The 17,714-nt window shown below is 47.2% G+C and overlaps 1 protein-coding gene across 1 annotated transcript; it reads left to right on the top strand.

The window, feature by feature from the left end:
- The first annotated feature begins 658 nt into the window (after nt 1–658).
- Nucleotides 659–16,957, top strand: LOC138723886 (nucleolar RNA helicase 2-like). The gene is made up of 15 exons (XM_069863359.1): nt 659–897; nt 2,880–3,134; nt 4,553–4,628; nt 5,606–5,784; nt 6,444–6,561; nt 7,103–7,288; nt 9,319–9,464; nt 9,719–9,868; nt 11,062–11,223; nt 11,794–11,913; nt 12,413–12,486; nt 13,509–13,668; nt 14,501–14,635; nt 16,173–16,217; nt 16,701–16,957. The coding sequence occupies exons 1-15, from the start codon at nt 673–675 to the stop codon at nt 16,893–16,895; spliced, it is 2,226 nt and encodes a 741-aa protein (XP_069719460.1). The 5' UTR covers nt 659–672; the 3' UTR covers nt 16,896–16,957.
- Nucleotides 16,958–17,714: the final 757 nt, after the last annotated feature.

Here is a 17,714-nt window from a genome sequence, read left to right on the forward strand (position 1 = left end):
CGACCTCCCCTGGCGGAGCTTGAGGCCATTCCCTCTCGTCCTGTCCCCTGTCACTTGGGAGAAGAGCCCAGCTCCCTCCTCTCCACAACCTCCTTTCAGGGAGTTGTAGCGAGCAATGAGGTCTCCCCTCAGCCTCCTCTTCTCCAGGCTAAACACCCCCAGTTCCCTCAGCCCCTTCACCAGCTTTGTTGCTCTTCTCTGGACTCACTCCAGACGGAGGTCTCTTGGCCTTGAACACCTCCAGGGATGGGGCAGCCACAGCTTCCCTGGGCAACCTGGGCCAGGGCCTCACCACTCTCATGGTGAAGAAATTCCTCCTCATGTCTAGTCTAAACCTGTCCCTCTCCAGTTTACACCCATTCCCCCTCATCCTATCACCACAAGCCTTTGTGAACAGTCCCTCCCCAGCTTTCTTGTAGCCCCTTCAGGTACTGGAAGGTCGCTCTAAGGTCTCCTGGGAGCCTTCTCTTCTCCAGGCTGAACAACCCCAACTCTCTCAGCCTCTATGGGACGTTCTCCATCCCTCGGATCATCCCTTCAGCCTCCCCTGACCCCGCTCCCACAGCTCCCTCCCCTTCTGACGTCGGGGACTCCAGCCCCGGCCCCAACCCCTCCCCGCGAGGCCTGACGGGGGCGGCACCAGCGCGGAGGCCGCCCCCGTCGCGGTGCCGCATGGGCGCGGGGCTGTGCCGCGCGGCGCGGTTCGGGGTCCCGGCGGTTCGGGGCGCTCGGTGGGACCCGCAGCGGGGAGCGGCGGCGACGATCCGGGCCCTGCCCGCGCTGCTGCCCGCCCGGCCCCGCGGCTGCGCCACCGGCTGGGGAGTCCTCGGCGGAGGGATGCCCGCCGCGCTGCCCGCGGGGGACGCGCTGAGGAGCGGGCGGCGGCGGGGAGCGGCGGTGAGAGCGGGGAGAGGGGGAACGGGAGCCGGGGGGGAGGACGAGATGGGAAAGGGCCGAGGCCGCGTGCCGCGCGGGCGCCGCCATGTTGGCGGCGGGGCCGAGACGGGGAGCGGGGCCGAACCCGGCGGCTGCGGGAAAGCTGGGGAGGGGCTGTTCGCTAAGGCTCCGAGCGACAGGGTGAGGGGGAAAGGAGGTTGTAGAGAGGAGGGAGCTGGCCTCTTCTCCCAAGTGACAGGGGACAGGATGAGAGGGAATGGCCTCAAGCTCCACCAGGGGAGGTTCAGGCTGGACATTAGGGAAAAATTCTTCACAGAAAGGGTCATTGGGCACTGGCAGAGGCTGCCCAGGGAGGGGGTTGAGTCACCTTCCCTGGAGGTGTTTAAGGGACGGGTGGACGAGGTGCTAAGGGACATGGTTTAGTGTTTGATAGGAATGGTTGGACTCGATGATCCGGTGGGTCTCTTCCAACCTGGTTATTCTCTGATTCTATGAATGGGTATAAACTGGAGAGGGGCGGCTGTAGATTAGACATTAGGAGGAGTTTCCTCACCATGAAGCCCTTTTACAGCTTGCCCAGGGAAGCTGTGGCTGCCCCATCCCTGGAGGTGTTCAAGGCCAGGTTGGATGGGGCCTTGGGCAGCCTGATCCAATAGGACACATCCCTGCCCCTCGCAGGGGAGCTAAATGATGATGTTTAAGGTCCCTTTCAACCCGAACTATTCTATGAGTCTGTGACTTCTGGCATTTGGGCATCAGGGAGTGCCCAGCACCATCGCTGCTCCCAGCCAGAGGCACCGGCGCCTGGCAGCCCCGTCTCCCTGCGCTCTGCTCTCTCGCAGCAAATGCTGAGCCCCTGGGAGGAGGTTGGTTGGAGGAGGATGGGTGGCAGGAATTGGTTCCCACGTGCTGCCACGTGTTTGGGTTGGAAGGGACCTTCAAGCCCATCCATTTCCACCCCCCCTGCCATGGGCAGGGACACCTCCCACCAGCCCAGGCTGCCCAAGACCCATCCAACCTGGCCTTGAACACCTCCAGGGATGGGGCAGCCACAGCTTCCCTGGGCAACCGGTGTCAGTGCCTCACCAGCCTCACAGGAAGATATTTCTTCCTAGTATCCAAATATCCCTTGTTTTAGCCTAAAACCATTCCCCCTTATGTAATCCCTGCACTCCCTGATAAAGAGTCCCTTTCTACAGCATGCAGCAAGAGCAGCTGACAAAGCTAGGACTGAAAGATGCTCACTCTGCTGTTGGACAAACTTCTTGTAACAACCCTGGCAGAGAGGAGCTTGGAAGAGGAAGGTTGTGCAGCAGGAGTGGACTTGAACATCTCCATGGATGAGGCAGCCACAGCTTCCCCGAGCAACCTGTTCCAGTGCCTCACCATTCTCCTTGTGAAGAACTTCTTCCTAATGTCTAATCTAATTCTTCCCTCTTCCAATTTAAAGCCATCCCCCCTTGTCCTGTGATTGCATGCCCTTGTAAAACGTCCCTCCCCAGATTTTTTCAGGGAGACTTTATCACTCTCTACAACTCTCTGAAAGGAGTTTGTAGCGAGGTGGGTGTTGTTTTCCTCTCCCAAGTGAGAGGCCATGGGACAACAGGGGAACAGCCTCAAGTCGTGCCAGGGCAGGTTCAGGTCGGACATCAAATTTATTCACTGAACAGGTTGTCGGCACTGAAACAGCTGCCTAGGAAGGTGGCTGAGTCCCCATCCCTGGAGGTATTTAAAAGGCAGGCTAAGTGCTTAGGGATAGGATTTAGCAGCGAACAGGTATGGTTGGGCTTGATGATCTCAGAAAGCTGGTCTTCTGCACCCTATCAATTCTCAGATTCTTGTAGCCCCCTTCAGATACTGAAAGGGTGCTATAAGGTCTCCCCAGAACCTTCCCTGGGGCCCTGAGGGTTCAGGTGTTAATGCTGGGAGCAGTGTGGTGTTGGGAGGCAGTTCCTTTGTGTAACGCTGCTTCTCCTCAGCAGGAGGAGAAGGTGAAGCGGCACGGAGAGCCTGAGGATGAGCAAGCACAGCCTGAGGAGAGCAACCTGGGCAGCGGAGACCTGGAGCCGCCCGTGCCCAAGAAGACAAGAAGAGCCAAGGAGAAAAGCAGCGGCCTGGCGGGAGAGAGCGATGGCTCGGTGAAACCTCTCTGCGCTGCAGGTGATGATGTGACGTCTCCAGCAGCCCTGAGCTCAGCCAGTGATGCAGCCATTGGAGAGCAGGACAGTGACGCCGAGGTAGCAATGCTCCGCCAGCGCAGGCCTGGTCCTATCTAATTAACATCCCACTGGTAACGAGCAGGCTTCATAGCACATTCTGGGTGCTGTGTGGAGACTTGGGGTGTGAGGGCTATGGGAACATTAGGCTCCTGTCGTAGGCAGCGTTTGCCACTGTTCTCTTTGGATTTATGGCACTTGGGAATCAGGAAGCGCCTGGCACCATCCTCATTTCCACCCAGCCTGGGAGCCAGTAGGTAAAGCACAGCAGTGCAGGCACCAGCACGTGGGCAGTCGTCTCCTTGTTGTGCTTTCCCGCTTGTGGTAAATGCTGAGCTATTTGGAGTAGGTTATCTTTGTGTAGCAACTTGTTCAGTGTCCTGCAGTGCAAATCCTGGAATGGTCGGGGTTGGCACGGACCTCTGGAGCTCATCCAGTCAGCGTCCCAAAAATCTGCCCCACTTAGCGCTGTGACAGTGTTTTCTCTGCTGACAGGCCCCTTGAAGAATTGTGTGGCAAGGTGTCCTGCAAGGGGAAGGTCATGGTTATACTCATGAATTCCTGCTTCCGGAGTGCTCCCTCTTCAGATTTCAACCTTGGCCTCACACGTGCATGCGAGGGCCCTTTAGCCTTCCCGGGTGTAGGGCCCTCTGTGGGTCGTTTTCTCCCTTGTGTTTAAGATGGGAATGTGAATTGTGGGAGTGCTTTTTGTACATTGAATGTAATGATGCAATCGCTTGGATCTCTGAAGTAGAAGCTAAATTGTGAGTTTTAAGTAGGTATTTACTGATGTGCCAAGTTAAGAAGTTGTTTGTGTGGTGTACTGAGCAGATGGGGTTTAGGGAGAAGGTCCTGCTTCACAGTGACTTGTGACACCAGATATGTTTTGCTATGAAAAAACAGTTTTCTAATGATTCCTGAGTTAAGATTTGTAATATTTTTTCTCCTGGCTTGCCAGGCCTATGTGCACAATGTGGTAAGATCACACCAAAGCAGCTGTTGTTCCTTTTTGTTTGCTGTAGCTCTTAAAAAGGTGGTGTAGGTGTATTTGAACTAGGGATGAGATAGTGGTAGTCGTGGTTCTGAACAAGTTGTTGCGGGTAACAACAGCAGAAAAACTTTTGGCAGGAAGTCTTTGCTTCCGATGTGAAAAACAGGATTCACTTGTTGGAATTCTGTCACGCTAACAGGTGCAGCTTGTGTCTATGTGTCTCTTTTCTTCTAACACACGGTGGCTGGATTCAAGTTGCCCACAGTGGTGGTGATGTTTTTGTTTGTGAGGTACCTCCGTTACAAGGTTTTTCTTTCTCTTTAGACAGAAAGGAGGTAGTAAAAACTGCAGTGATAAAGTAAACGCACAGCTTCCCTTGTGTGCCTGCATCAGGTGTTATTTGCTCATCTCTTAGGGGTAATAAAGTTTTTTTCTTTTATCCTGTTAGGAGTTAACAGAAGAAGCAAAAGAAGGCGCCTTCTCCAATTTTCCCCTCTCCGAAAACACCATCAACCTTCTCAAAGGTGAGTTAATTTGGCAAAAAAGATTTCTGTACACGCTTGTCCAGAACTACACTCTGTTACCCAAGCAAGCAGAAGCTAAGGGTAAATTCCCCATATTTATTGTGGAGTAAGAACACACACATGGGCCGTCATCGTAGGCTCAAAGAATCTGCTAGTGCTAGTGGGAGCAGAGGTTCTGCTTTGTTCCATTTCAAAATCTGTCATTGTAAGGGGAGTTGATTCTTCCATGGTGTGGTTATTGCTACATATGTATTCTGCAGACAGTGCTTTTGTTCTGATCAGTGTCATTTTACTTGCTGTGCATCTTTATTTTAATTCTGGTGTCTGCTGTTTGCAGTATCACTTCTTAGATAAGCGTAATGGTGTTTCTTAAATGAGGGCCGTTTGGCTCCTGTCAACAGATTGTCTCTAATTATTCTTATACTTTCAGGCATTTTCATTTCCCTTCCAGATCAGTTTTGCTGTGTACGTAACCTCTGTAGAATTCTTGTTTTCTGTGCTAGAAGAACTCTGGATTCTTGTAAAGCAAGTGGGAGAATTTTGTTGGGAAACATCTTCCTTGTTCAGAAGTTTGTCTTGGACGGTTTGTTTTGCTTCCACTGTGCAAAATCTCTCTCAGGTTTTAGAATATCTTAAAATAAAACCCTTGCCTCTTCCCCTGCCTTCAGAACCAAGCTACCACAGAATCTTGGGCTGTATCAGTCCCTCTGGTTGTCTAATGCCAAACATCATAAAGAAGTCTTTACTTCATTGTGAATACTCAGTCATTTTTAAAGGGGAGTATTTTTTGATCTAGAGTAGGAGAGAACGCACAGATGTCTTATTTCTTGTAACTCGCAGTTTCTGTTGTTTGCAGGATTTGACATGATGAGTCCTCTAAGTATTCAGGCTAGTTACACAGGAGGGCTTCTAACCGTTTGTTCAGCTTGCAGTAGAATCACCACCTTGTAATGAAATCTCTTTGGATTATTTTACAGCTCGAGGTGTAAAATACCTGTTCCCTGTGCAAGTGAAGACTTTTCAGCCCATATATGATGGCAAAGATGTAATAGCTCAAGCTCGAACAGGAACTGGGAAAACCTTTTCTTTTGCTGTTCCGCTGATCGAAAAACTTCAGAGTGTCTTGCAAGATGGGAAGAGAGGCCGCTCACCAAAAGTAAGTTAGCACTTAAGGGTTCCTCCGCAAGCTTAAGATACGGTAGTTTTCAAAAGTGATTTTGTAATTGCTTTAGTGAGTTTTGGGGATTTCTTATTGGTGTTTGCAATACTGAACACTTTTCTCAGATCAGGAGCTGCACCATGACAATGGTTTTGCAGTGTCACAGTGATAAGACGTTTCATTTTTAGGGCTCTTTGTGACCTTATCTGGGAGAGTACTCTCCTCAGAAAGTTAGCATGTGGCTTTGGGCTTGAGTTCCCCACTTCTTCTCAGGTAGTTGGTGGGTCAACTGGACTTGTCTCCATTCACTCAGGTTGTTTCTCACTTTAAATTCCACAGTGATAACAGAAGGCTTTTGTTTGTTTTTTCTACTTTGTGCCCAGAGACTCAACATAATGGATGCACGTGGTGTTTATATTTTTACTTAAGTGTGAGATGGAATTTATACCCAGATACCTGCTCAGATATTATATTCCCATGCAAATTAGGTGTATATGTTGATAATTAGGCTGAAAAGCCTAAAAAAAGCTGTGGGCACCGCTGCAGGTGTGGGGTAAGGGTGGGAGTACAACCTGCTTGACATGCAATAAACCCTTTTCTCCTGGCATCCTCTCCCAAGTGCAGCTGCATTTTTGTCTCTTTTTCACTCCCTCCAGGTGCTGGTTCTTGTTCCAACCAGGGAATTGGCCACTCAGGTAGCCAAAGACTTCAAGACACTCACCAGGAAACTGTCAGTGGCTTGTTTTTACGGTGGAACTCCATATAAAGAGCAGAGTAAGTAAGGGCTAAGGAATTACTACAGGTTTGGAGTCTACTTTCTCCAAAAGCGTTCCATGAATAAAACTGGCTGTGAAGGGATTAGTCCTTTTAGTTTCTTCTTTATTGCGTGTTTGTGTGGACGTGCACTGGCACTAGACAGCTGCCCCAGGAAAAGAGAGAACTGTATTATGTGCGTGTGGCTCTGTCTCCAGAGATAGCCACAAGGAGAATTTAGCTGAAAAATTGTAGCATTTTTCTGTGATAAATCTCTGCAGGCTTCTAATGCCAGCTGATTGCTGCTTGGAAGTTGATGTGTTTTACTGTAACTTCGCTTGTGGCTTAGCTGATATTCTTGACAGAGAGACTTGGGCTGCTGTTAAGCTTACTTGTTTGTTACTCAGACTGGATATAGTGGTGCTTTATTCAGAGCTTAAAGTGAAGGGAAGTAGTTTTTTTTGGTTCTGAAATTAGAAGTGTTTCTGTGTAGTGGTGGGTTTTTACCTTCTTGCCCCTTAGCATCCTGACACCATCCTTGTTTTTCTCTCATTTTTTCTAGTTGACCTTCTTAAAAGCGGCATTGATATTCTAGTGGGAACTCCTGGACGGATCAAAGACCACATCCAGAATAGCAAACTGGAACTTTCCAGCGTGAAGCATGTTGTCTTGGATGAAGTTGATCACATGTTAGACATGGGCTTTGCTGAACAAGTGGAAGAAATCTTAGGATTTGCTTATAAAAAAGGTAAATCCTGACATCAGGAGAAGAATAGAGGACAAAACACAATTATGCTACTTTGAGAACTGCTGTATTCTCTCAGGTTGGATCTTTTGTGTGATGCTGGTATTAGACTTGAGAGAAGAGGGTGAGGTGGAGTGGGAAGAGGTTCAGAGCAAGGAGAGGAATGGCTGAAGGGCTGAAATGACATCTGTGCGAGGGGAAAAAGAAAAAGCAAAAGAGCAACAAACCCAGCCCAGCTCCCTAAGCCCTAGTGCTGTTCATCCTGGGAGAGGTAACTGAGCATAGGGCTAAGATTATGATGTGTCTGTACACTTGTCATCACACAAAGCTGACAGGGAATGTTTCCTCTTTTCTGATGTGGTGGGCCTTCAGCAAAGCCACCAGGTAGCAGGTACAGAGCAGGAGGCTATTTTAATAGTGTGAAATTCCTTGCCATGTTGTACTAATGCCAAAAATTTTGAAAAGTGAAGGGGGGATGATGTGATTGAGAGCAGCCCTGCAGAGAAGGACTTCGGGGTGCTGGTTGATGAGAAGCTCGACATGAGCCGGCAATGTGCACTCGCAGCCCAGAAGGCCAACCGTGTCCTGGGCTGCATCAAAAGCAGCGTGGCCAGCAGGGCGAGGGAGGTGATTCTGCCTTTGTGTTCCTCTCTGATGAGACCTCACCTGGTGAATTGTGTCCAGTTCTGGAATCCTCAACATAAGAAGGATGTGGAGATGTTGGAACGGGCCCAGAGGAGGCAACAAGGAGGGCAGGCTGAGCGAATTGGTTGGGGTTGTTGAGCATGGAGAAGAGAAGGCTCCGAGGAGACCTTAGAGTGACCTTCCAGCACCTGAAGGGACTACAAGAAAGCTGGGGAGGGACTGTTTGCAAAGGCTTGTGGTGATAGGACAAAGGAGAACGGGTATAAACTGGAGAGGGGCAGATTTAGACTAGACAAGAGGAGGAATTTCTTCACTGCTAGAGTGGTGAGGCCCGGGTCCAGGTTGCCCAGGGAAGCTGTGGCTGCCCCATCCCTGGAGGAGGTGTTCAAGGCCAGGTTGGATGGGGCTTGGGCAGCCTGATCCAGTGGGAGGTGTCCCTGCCTATGGCAGGGGGGTTGGAACTGGATGATGTTTAAGGTCTCTTCCAACCCAAACTATTCTATGATTCTGTGAATTACTGTAAGTAGAAGTAGAAGGGATTATCAAAAAAAGAGCAACGCTTCTGGCGCTGGTTGATGGCAGTGTTTCTTCACATCTTTGTTAACTGCACTTGGCTGTTCTAAGAGAGATCGTTTGATCTCCATGGATCTTAGGTTGGACCCAGAACAGCCTCTGTCATTTTTACTAGACTGTTGCACTCTCCTTGTTCCTGCAGAGTTGATCTTTGTCCTGACAGCCAAAAAGCACAGATAGTCTTCAGATAGAGGAAATGTGTATAGGTTTTGGAAGGGTTGTCATAATTATTCAATCTTAAAAGTTTTCTTCGTTACTGGAAAATTGATTGTGGGAAGTATTTGTGTTGTTTTGCAACATATATTTCTTCCTGCCTGATCCTGTGGAGCTAAGAAGGTGGGTTGAAGTTTTTCAAGATAGTGTTTGTTAAACTGGGATAATCTGTCTTGCTATATCATCCTTCCTCTTGATCTGCAGAGCGTTCTTTTTAGCCTGCCTTTTCCTTTGCTCAGAGCCATACTGTTCACAGCTAGTTAGTACTGGAGTAGCAGAAAAGGAGGGATTGAGGCAAGAGTTTTTTCAGGTATGTGGGGAGTCTTCAGGCATGGTCTAAGCCATTTTTAGTAGATGGTCTAGAAATGCGTCTTGCATTTCTTCAGGGTAAAGGATTCGGTTTGGCCCAGTTAGAATTACTGCAGTTTTGCCTTTGGTGTCTACAGGGTATTAAAAATGTTGTAATTGCTTCTAAGTTTTCTTCTTGTAGCTGATTTATTACACATATAAACCTCTCAATTTGAAAACTCTTTTCCTTTGTCGTAATTTCTCAATTTTCAGAGTCTGTTGTGGTAAGTGAAATCCATGGCTTTTTCTTCCAGGTTCTGAGAACAACCCCCAGACGCTGCTGTTTTCTGCAACTTGTCCTCGATGGGTTTATGATGTGGCAAAAAAATACATGAAAGATGAATACGAACAGATTGACCTGATCGGAAAGAAGACTCAGAGGACTGCCACAACTGTGGAAGTGAGTGATTCTGCTGCAGAGCAGAGCAAGTCCTGAGAGTGTGGGACCTGGATGAGAAGGGTTCTGCTTTCACTTTACAAATGGAATGACTTTTCATGAGATAGACAATTTTTTTAAGCAAAACTTTCCTATGGGAGTCAGTAGTTTGCAAGCCCCCCCCCCCAAAAAATAAACCATTTTTTGTGTTCTTTCTGTCTGACCTGTGTGTGGTTTGGATTTAACAGAGACACTTACCATGGTTCTTTTCCAAACAGCACTTGGCTATACAGTGTCGGTCGTCTCAGAGAGCGGGAGTTCTTGGGGATATCATTCAGGTCTACAGTGGCAGCCACGGGCGGACCATCGTCTTTTGTGAGACCAAAAAGGAAGCAAATGAACTGGCTATGAATGCTTCGCTCAAACAGGTACTGAACAGAGAGCAGATTTACGGATATTAAGGAGTTGAATGCCCTGAAATAAATGTTAGATTGCAGCTGTGTGGATGAAGTAGTTTCTGTGGGTGGGTTTAAGACTTATGAAAGCAATTTTCAAAAGTAGAAATTTGGAATTAAAATTGCTGTGAATATGAAATGGTTTCTTTAGCTTTAAAAACATAGTAGGACAGGATTGATGGAAAATAAGTAGTTTATGCTGAACAACCAAGATATAGTAATAATGGTATAATGATAAACAGAAGCTTGTACAGTGAACATATTCCATCTTGTGTCAGCATTCAGGAAAATCCAACCAATATAATAGAATGGAACGTCCTGTTGCCTTTGGAAGGTCATTTAATAGTTTGTTCAGACCTCTGGTGATCTATTGAGTGGCTTTTCTGCGCTTGCTTGAATTAATATTTTCTTCGAGGTGGGGAAAGGTGCTGGATTATTTTTAAGGAAAATCCTATTTAGTACCAAAAACTAATTAATGGCAAAAGGGCTGGAGTGGGAATACATGTTTGATACATGTTGTATACCATCCACGTTAAGATCTTTCTGTCTGTTGGCCCTGCTGCTTTTTGCAGTAAATCCAGTGACTTTGTTATCGTGTCGTTTTTTGTGACGTGTTTCTCTCTTACACTAGCAAGTTCCATTTTCAGCGTGTTACTCGTTTGAATTCTGAGCTTGTGACTCTGCCCCCTTCTCCTCATCAAACATTTGATTGGTCTCTTGTCCCATTAAAAGTAGAGGTTGCTTAGACCACCTGTAGGGTTTGGGAATGCCCTTGAAAACCTCACTTCAGCTTCTGTGTGTTTCGAGATGGCTTCCTGGGAAAGGGAGCAAAGTCTTGCCAGCTTTTGGCAAGCTCTGCTTCAGTGAAGTCGCTTCCATTTGTTGCAGTAGCGGTGGAAGCTGAAGTGGGTCCCTTTGGGGTGTACTGTCTGCCCTTGGTTTGCTACAAATAGTAATGTTTTGATATAATTACTGCCTGTGAGTAGTTTTGTCCGTGAGAAAGATCAAACCACAGAGTTAGATGGTTTGTATTCCTTTGGTATCAGCTGTGTCATTATTTTTTGTTGCTCTGCACAGTATTTTGAGGTTTGTAGTTAAATGTCTATAGATACCGCAGCCTTGTCTGCCCTGGTAAAGGAGTTGTTCGTGGTTTGTTTCACTGACAGGATGCCCAGTCATTGCATGGTGACATTCCACAGCAACAGAGAGAAATTACATTAAAAGGCTTTAGGGATGGTGTGTTTGAAGTTCTGATTGCAACAAATGTCGCTGCCCGTGGTTTGGATATTCCCGAGGTTGACCTTGTTATCCAGTGTTCCCCACCAAAAGTAAGTCGTTAGGGGAAACTGAAATGTTGTGGTTTTGTAATGTATTTTTTGTGATAGAAGAGTGGGTTGTTCCTTTGTTTCACTGGAAGTATTATTGCAATTCACCAATGAAGTGGGGTTTTTTGTAAATGCAGGCCTCGAATTTGCTAGTTAAGCCTTTGATTAAAGCAAAAGTGATGGGGTTTCAGTTACTCTGGAAAGTTATAAGGCAGTTTGTGACATTGTTTCGGTATTTCTGAATCTCTTGCATGTTTTTAGGTTGAGTTGCATAACAATTCTAACATACTCCTGATGCCTTTTTCTTCCTTTGAAACTTCAGTGGAGCTTTTTATTTAAAAAAAAGTCTTAATTCAGTAGCGTTTGTCAAACCTGAAGTGGCATACCTGGGTAGGGTAGCCTACACAAACACAACTGGTTTGTATGTGGTTATGTCTGGGTATAGGAACATAATGTACCGCTTATTAGGCTTCTGAATTAGAATTTAGCTTGTGTTTTCTCTATCTTACCATGTATAAATGTCAACTGTTCAAATGACGTAAGGTTTTCTCTTGTTAATCTGAATTTCTGAAGGATGTGGATTCTTACATCCATCGTTCTGGACGTACAGGCCGAGCTGGCCGGACTGGGATCTGCATTTGTTTATTTCAGAGAAGAGAAGAAGATCTTCTGAAACAGGTTGAGCACAAAGCGGTGAGTTCTACCTCAGACGTCTGCTTATTGAAATTGTTCAGCTCCTAAAGAACGCTCGCAGGCTTAGCCTTTGTAACCACGGGCTGCTTATGGCTGTGTAAATTCAGTGTGTGATTTGTGTCCTGTATTCCAGTAGGCTGAACATGTTGAGTTTTGTAAGTGTTTTGTAAATGATTCCATATGAGCCTGTCCTAACGTCTCATGAGTTTCCCCATGTTGGTCGTACCCTGCTGTCAGCAGGCAGACTGTGGCAGGAATGCATGAAGGAGACAGTGCCTCGTGTTACAATCTGTATCTAAACGGGTATAAAGTAGCTCCAGATTAACAAAAGTGGGAAATTAAAGAAAAAGCTTTATTCTAGCTTTCAAAGTAACATAATTTAATCGAAGACTCTTAGTTTCTCAAACAGCTAGTGTCTGCAGGTCTGGGTAAAGGTGACTCGGTTGAGTTGTAAAGCGCTGAAAACACTTGTAACTGTAATTTGTTTTCTTGATTTCAGGGGATTACATTTAAGCGTATAGGTGTTCCTTCTGCTACAGATGTAATTAAAGCTTCAAGTAATGATGCCAAAAAGTAAGTTTATTTACCTGTTTTCAAAAGATGCCTAGTACTCTTACTAACAACCATGTTGTCAACGCAGAGCTTTAAGGGATCAGACCTGTATGCACTGACTAGTTTTCATAAGATGGTATCAGTAAGTCTCAATGTGCCCAAACACAGGCTCTTTCATAGAGCATAAGGTTCTCCAGGTTCTTGCAAAAAATAACTGTTGTTTATATAATCAGAAATCTGTAGCAGAACAGGGAATTACTCGGGTGTTATAGTAGCAGTCTGTAAAGAGCAATACTTAATATACTGAGGAGTTAGTCTGCAGTAGCGAGTGTGCTGGAACCCCCTCCTGTATTTCTTCATATCATTTTATTCTCAAGAAATATGTTTGTTATTCTATGCAGCTTTGGTTGCATTTACTGCTGATCGATGGAATTGCTTTGACAGAGATAACTGGCGAGGGTTTGACTAATGTAAAGGAGATCATGTGCCTAGTGTTGGGTTCACCACATGCTGAAAAATGGTAGGAGGTGCTGATGTACCAAAAACAGTGGAAGAGCAGCAGCTGTCATCAAGTTTCCCAGCTTGTTTTCACTGCCTCTCCTAGAATTAACGAATTCCATCAGCTTGTGCTGAGATCAAGAAATGCCCTGTCCCAGCCCAGCAGCAGCATTGGAGTGGTTTGATTCCTTGTGGAGTAAAAGCAAGGGAATCATGGGTTTGCAGATTCCAGAGTATGGCCTTAAGAGTGCAGGTATTTTCGAGCTTTCCTGTAATGTTTTTATCAATGTTCCCAGCCATGCTCCATTGCCCGTCCTCAGTTTTGAACACATTTTTCAGGAAGCTTGGCTTAATGGACAGAGAAGGTTGGGTATTCAGCATCCGTAAGGTGCTGAGTTAAAGGTGTGGTAGTGAAGCATAAGCAGGATAGCCAAGGCTCGTAGGGGTGATTTGTTAATATTGAAAGCTGTCTGAAGTCTGTGAAACATGACTGCACTTTGCACTGGCCTTTGCTGACCTCTTGAACTTTTGTTGTCACTGTGTAGGTTGTTGGAGGCCATTCCTCCTTCGGCAGTAGATTACTTCAGAAAATCTGCTCAAGAGCTCATAGATGAAAAGGGGGCGGTTGCTGCCCTGGCTGCAGCCCTGGCCCATATTTCTGGGGCAGCTTACATACAGCAGCGCTCCTTACTCAACTCCTCTGCGGTAAATAATGTTCTACCTCTGTTAACAAGAACGGGAAAATGTATTGCTTGTGTCCAGTCCAAGCGTGTGGTGTCTTCTCAGGCTCTTTTAGGAGGGTTTCTGAAGGGAGGTGTTACCCTCATCTTAAGGTTTGTTGCTCATCCCTTAACAGTAATCAGCTCTTAGGGGCCACTCTGCAGGAAACAGAGAAATGCACAATCAGTTAGTAAATCTTCTCGTAATTAGAGTTAAAAGAATTTATTTTAACACAAGACTTCGATGTTCTAGGAGAGTTTAACTAATGACATTTTACAAGCTAATAGATTGGCTCCCACTATTGTAGTTTTCGCTTCCTCGGAAGCTTTTACTTTTCCATAATATTTTCCGAAATATTTCTGTATTATTTCAAATCTAGCATGTAATTGCTTGATTTTAAAGAGATCTTCACAGAGGAAAAGTACAGACCTTCCTTTTTCTGATGCATTTAGAAAGAACCTGGCCCAGTTTCCTATGTGGTAGCATAATTTTGGAAATAGAATGTGGCTGGACAGTGCTTCTTGTGTCAGTTTGGGGATTTTTACGAGTCTTCTAGCAGTAACTTTCATTGTGTACTGAATAAATGTGTATCTGCTTCTGGCTAAAATGCATAAATGCTATTGGCCTTTATATCAATGGGCAATCCCAGGCTAGATGGATGCCTTCAGCTTCTTTAGGAGGCTTTTAGTTGCTTCACTGATTTCTTAGAATTCAATATGACCTTATAATGACAAGTTATTACATAATTCATCAGAGTTACTGTCTGTCCAACCAAGCTTAGTCTTGTAAATGGTTTTTTTCTCTCTGTTTCCTGAAGGGCTTTGTGACCATGGTGTTGAAGTGTTCAATAGAAATGCGTAGCATGAGCTATGCCTGGCGAGGACTAAAGGAACAGCTTGGTGAGGAAGTAGATGGCAAAGTATCCGGAATGCGTTTCCTCAAGGGAAAGATGGTAAGATGGCCCAGCCTTGGGGAGGGTGTCCAGTGGGAGGTGTCCCATATATTGGAACTGGATGGTCCTTGAGGTCCTTTCCAACCCAAACCATTCTGTGATTCTAAGGAGGAGCGTGTGGGTGCGGGCATGTACACACACAGAGCAAGTTTTTTCCGTGCTGAGACAGGAGTTCTGGGGCACCAGTGTAGGAACGGAGCACCAGTATAGAAATGTTGATACCTCACTCTCTTCCTGCGCAGTCTCATTTCTCAGAAAATGGTAACTAACCTCTATCACAAAGACCCTGAAACAGCTGTTAAAACAAAGAAGTGTTGAAGCTAGTTGAGTGTTTTAAAAGACGCTTATTTGAATGGAGACATTGTTCCTAAATGATAATGCAGAAATTCTTTCCTAAAATAAGCCATCAGAAACATGTATATGGTGGGAGTGGTTGCTTAGTTCTTTCACTGTAAACTCCCGCTAACACTAAACACCCCAGCATTGCGAAGCCAGCGGCAGTGAAGGGCAGTGAGAGACTGAGCGCAGCAGTGCAGCGTTCACCTGACTGTCAGCCTGGCTCCTGACCCACCTCAATCTCCTCTGCTGTGTGAATGTGTTCTCAGACAGCTTGTGGTGCGAGATGGTGCCTTGCTTTTAAACAGCCAAACTGATTGCATTGTCAGCGCAGTGCATTTGAATCTGCATTTTGGTTTGAGCTTTTGTGTTTTAAACTACTTGTGTTCCTCAGCTTAAAAAACTTTCCCCAAAAGAATCATAGAATAGTTTAGGTTGGAAGGGAAGATCATGCAGTTCCAACTCCCTGCCATGGGCAGGGACACCTCCCACCAGACCATCCAACCTGGCCTTGAACACCTCCAGGGATGGGGCAGCCACAGCTTTCCTGGGCAACCTGTGCCAGTGCCTCACCACTCTCATGGTGAAAAAATTCCTCCTTACGTCTGGTCTAAACCTGCCCCTCTCCAGTTTATACGCATTGCCCCTCGTCCTATCACCACAAGCCTTTGAACAGTCCCTCTCCAGCTTTCTTGTAGCCCCTTCAGGTACTGGAAGGTCGCTCTAAGGTCTCCTTGGAGCCTTCTCCAGGCTGAACAACCCGAACTCTCCCAGCCTGTCCTCATATGGGAGGTGCTCCAGCCCTTGAATCATCTTTATAGCCTCCTCTGGCCCCGTTCCAACAGTTCCATATACTTATGCTGGGGATTCCGGAACCGGACACAATTCTCCAGGTGGGGTCTCACAAGAGAGGAACAGAGGGGCAGAATCCCCTCCCTCACCCTGCTGGCCATGCTGCTTTTGATGCAGCCCAGGACACAGTTGGCCTCCTGGTCTGCGAGCTCACATTGCTGGCTCATGTCGAGCTTCTCATTGACCTGCTCCCCTAGGTCCTTCTCTGCCTTTGTAAACAGCCCATGTTTTCTGACATTTCTGATTTCTACACTTTCCATGTGTGAGCAGTTGCAGGACTGGAGTCATGTGTTCTTGGATATATTTTTGGAAAGCAAATGGCTCTTTTTTTTTTGTCTTCCTGTTGTAGGGCGTGTGCTTTGATATCCCTGTTGGTGAACTGAGTAACATACAGGTATGTTTTTGTAGCCAGAATTGGCTTTGAAACCATGGTAATTTGAAATTTGATGGTTGCCCTGTATAAGATTGAATATAGGGTGGTTTGCGAGGGCAGGATTTGTGTTTTAATAAGGATGTTGTACTGACAGCCGAGTCATTAGAAAGAGCACAGCGCAGCCGCTGGAAAATACTCCGTCATGCCTCTTTCTCGTCTCAGTTCCCATATTACCTGATTTTATTAAACAAAATCCTATGTTCTTTGGCTGCTCTAGGTTTTGACCCCTCCAGTGTTTTGAAAGTTAACCAGTCTTCTGTCGGCTTCACTCCCTCTTGTCCCATTGTGGTCGTTTATCCTTTGTCACGGGTCTGAGTTGTCTCCCAAGAGGGATCTGCCAACAAGTTTTGTCATGGGAGGGATTTGTCTGGAAACGCTTTGCTTTTAATGACATTGGGCCCTTCGGACACACGCGTTAAGTCTTGTTACATCGTCCTGTTTCAGGAGCAGTGGAGGGACACCAGGCGCTGGCAGCTGTCGTTGGCAAAGGAATTGCCTGAGCTGGAAGAGTTTCCCCAGGAGGCCAGGCAGAGGTTCTCCAAGTTTGGAAGCGGGAGGCAAGGCGACGGCGGCTTCAAGAGAAACAACCGGTTTAAAAATGGAAACCGGGGACACGATTTTAACAAGTCGCTTGATTAATCTTCGGTGAAGCTGTGGGACTGAGCTAATTTTTATCAAAAAGTAAAAGCCTGTTCAATATTCCCCCTAGCCTTTATTCCTCGGTTAAGCAGCCTGGCTTTGAGGACAGCTGGAAATCACGTGTGCTGGAACGAGACACAGCTTCTGTGAGTCTGACACCAACCCTGCCGGCTCAGCACCCCTCGCCCGAAAAATCGGGGTCCCAAAGACATTGTTTTTGCTGAAGAAGAGGAGCTGGAGCCCCCTCAGCAGCCCCCCCCCCACTCTGCCCTGGGGGCAGGAAAGTGCTGAGGGCGGGAGGGGGCGGGGCCAACGGCAGCCGGGGAGGGCAGGGGGCGGGGCCTCGGTGAGAGCAGGGCGGGTGCCTATGGCGAGGGGGCGGGGCCTTGGGGCTGGGCAGAAGGGGGCGTGGCCACAACAACCCTGTGCAGCTACAGACTAGGAGAAGTCTGGCTGGAAAGCTGCCTGGAGGACAGGGACCAGGGGGTGTTGGTTGACAGCGACTGAACATGAGCCAGCAGTGGCCCAGGTGGCCAAGAAGGCCAATGGCGTCTTGGCTTGGATCAGAAACGGCATGGCCAGCAGGTCCAGGGAGGTTATTCTCCCCCTGTACTCGGCACTGGTGAGACCGCTCCTTGAGTACTGTGTTTGGTTCTGGGCCCCTCACCACAAGAAAGATGTTGAGGCTCTGGAGTGAGTCCAGAGAAGAGCAACAAAGCTGGTGAGGGGGCTGGAGAACAGGTCTTATGAGGAGTGGCTGAGAGAGCTGGGGTTGTTTAGCCTGGAGAAGAGGAGGCTGAGGGGAGACCTCATTGCTCT

Source organism: Phaenicophaeus curvirostris, chromosome 9, assembly GCF_032191515.1.
Source record: "Phaenicophaeus curvirostris isolate KB17595 chromosome 9, BPBGC_Pcur_1.0, whole genome shotgun sequence".
Taxonomy (NCBI): Eukaryota; Metazoa; Chordata; class Aves; order Cuculiformes; family Cuculidae; genus Phaenicophaeus; species Phaenicophaeus curvirostris.

Bases quoted from the DNA above. Each gene is read 5' to 3' on its own strand.
- LOC138723886 (XM_069863359.1), top strand. From the start codon at position 673: ATGGGCGCGGGGCTGTGCCGCGCGGCGCGGTTCGGGGTCCCGGCGGTT. The intron at 898-2,879 runs GTGAGAGCGGGG...TCTCCTCAGCAG, and splicing joins GGCGGCGGCGGGGAGCGGCG to GAGGAGAAGGTGAAGCGGCA. The intron at 7,289-9,318 runs GTAAATCCTGAC...TTTTTCTTCCAG, and splicing joins AGGATTTGCTTATAAAAAAG to GTTCTGAGAACAACCCCCAG.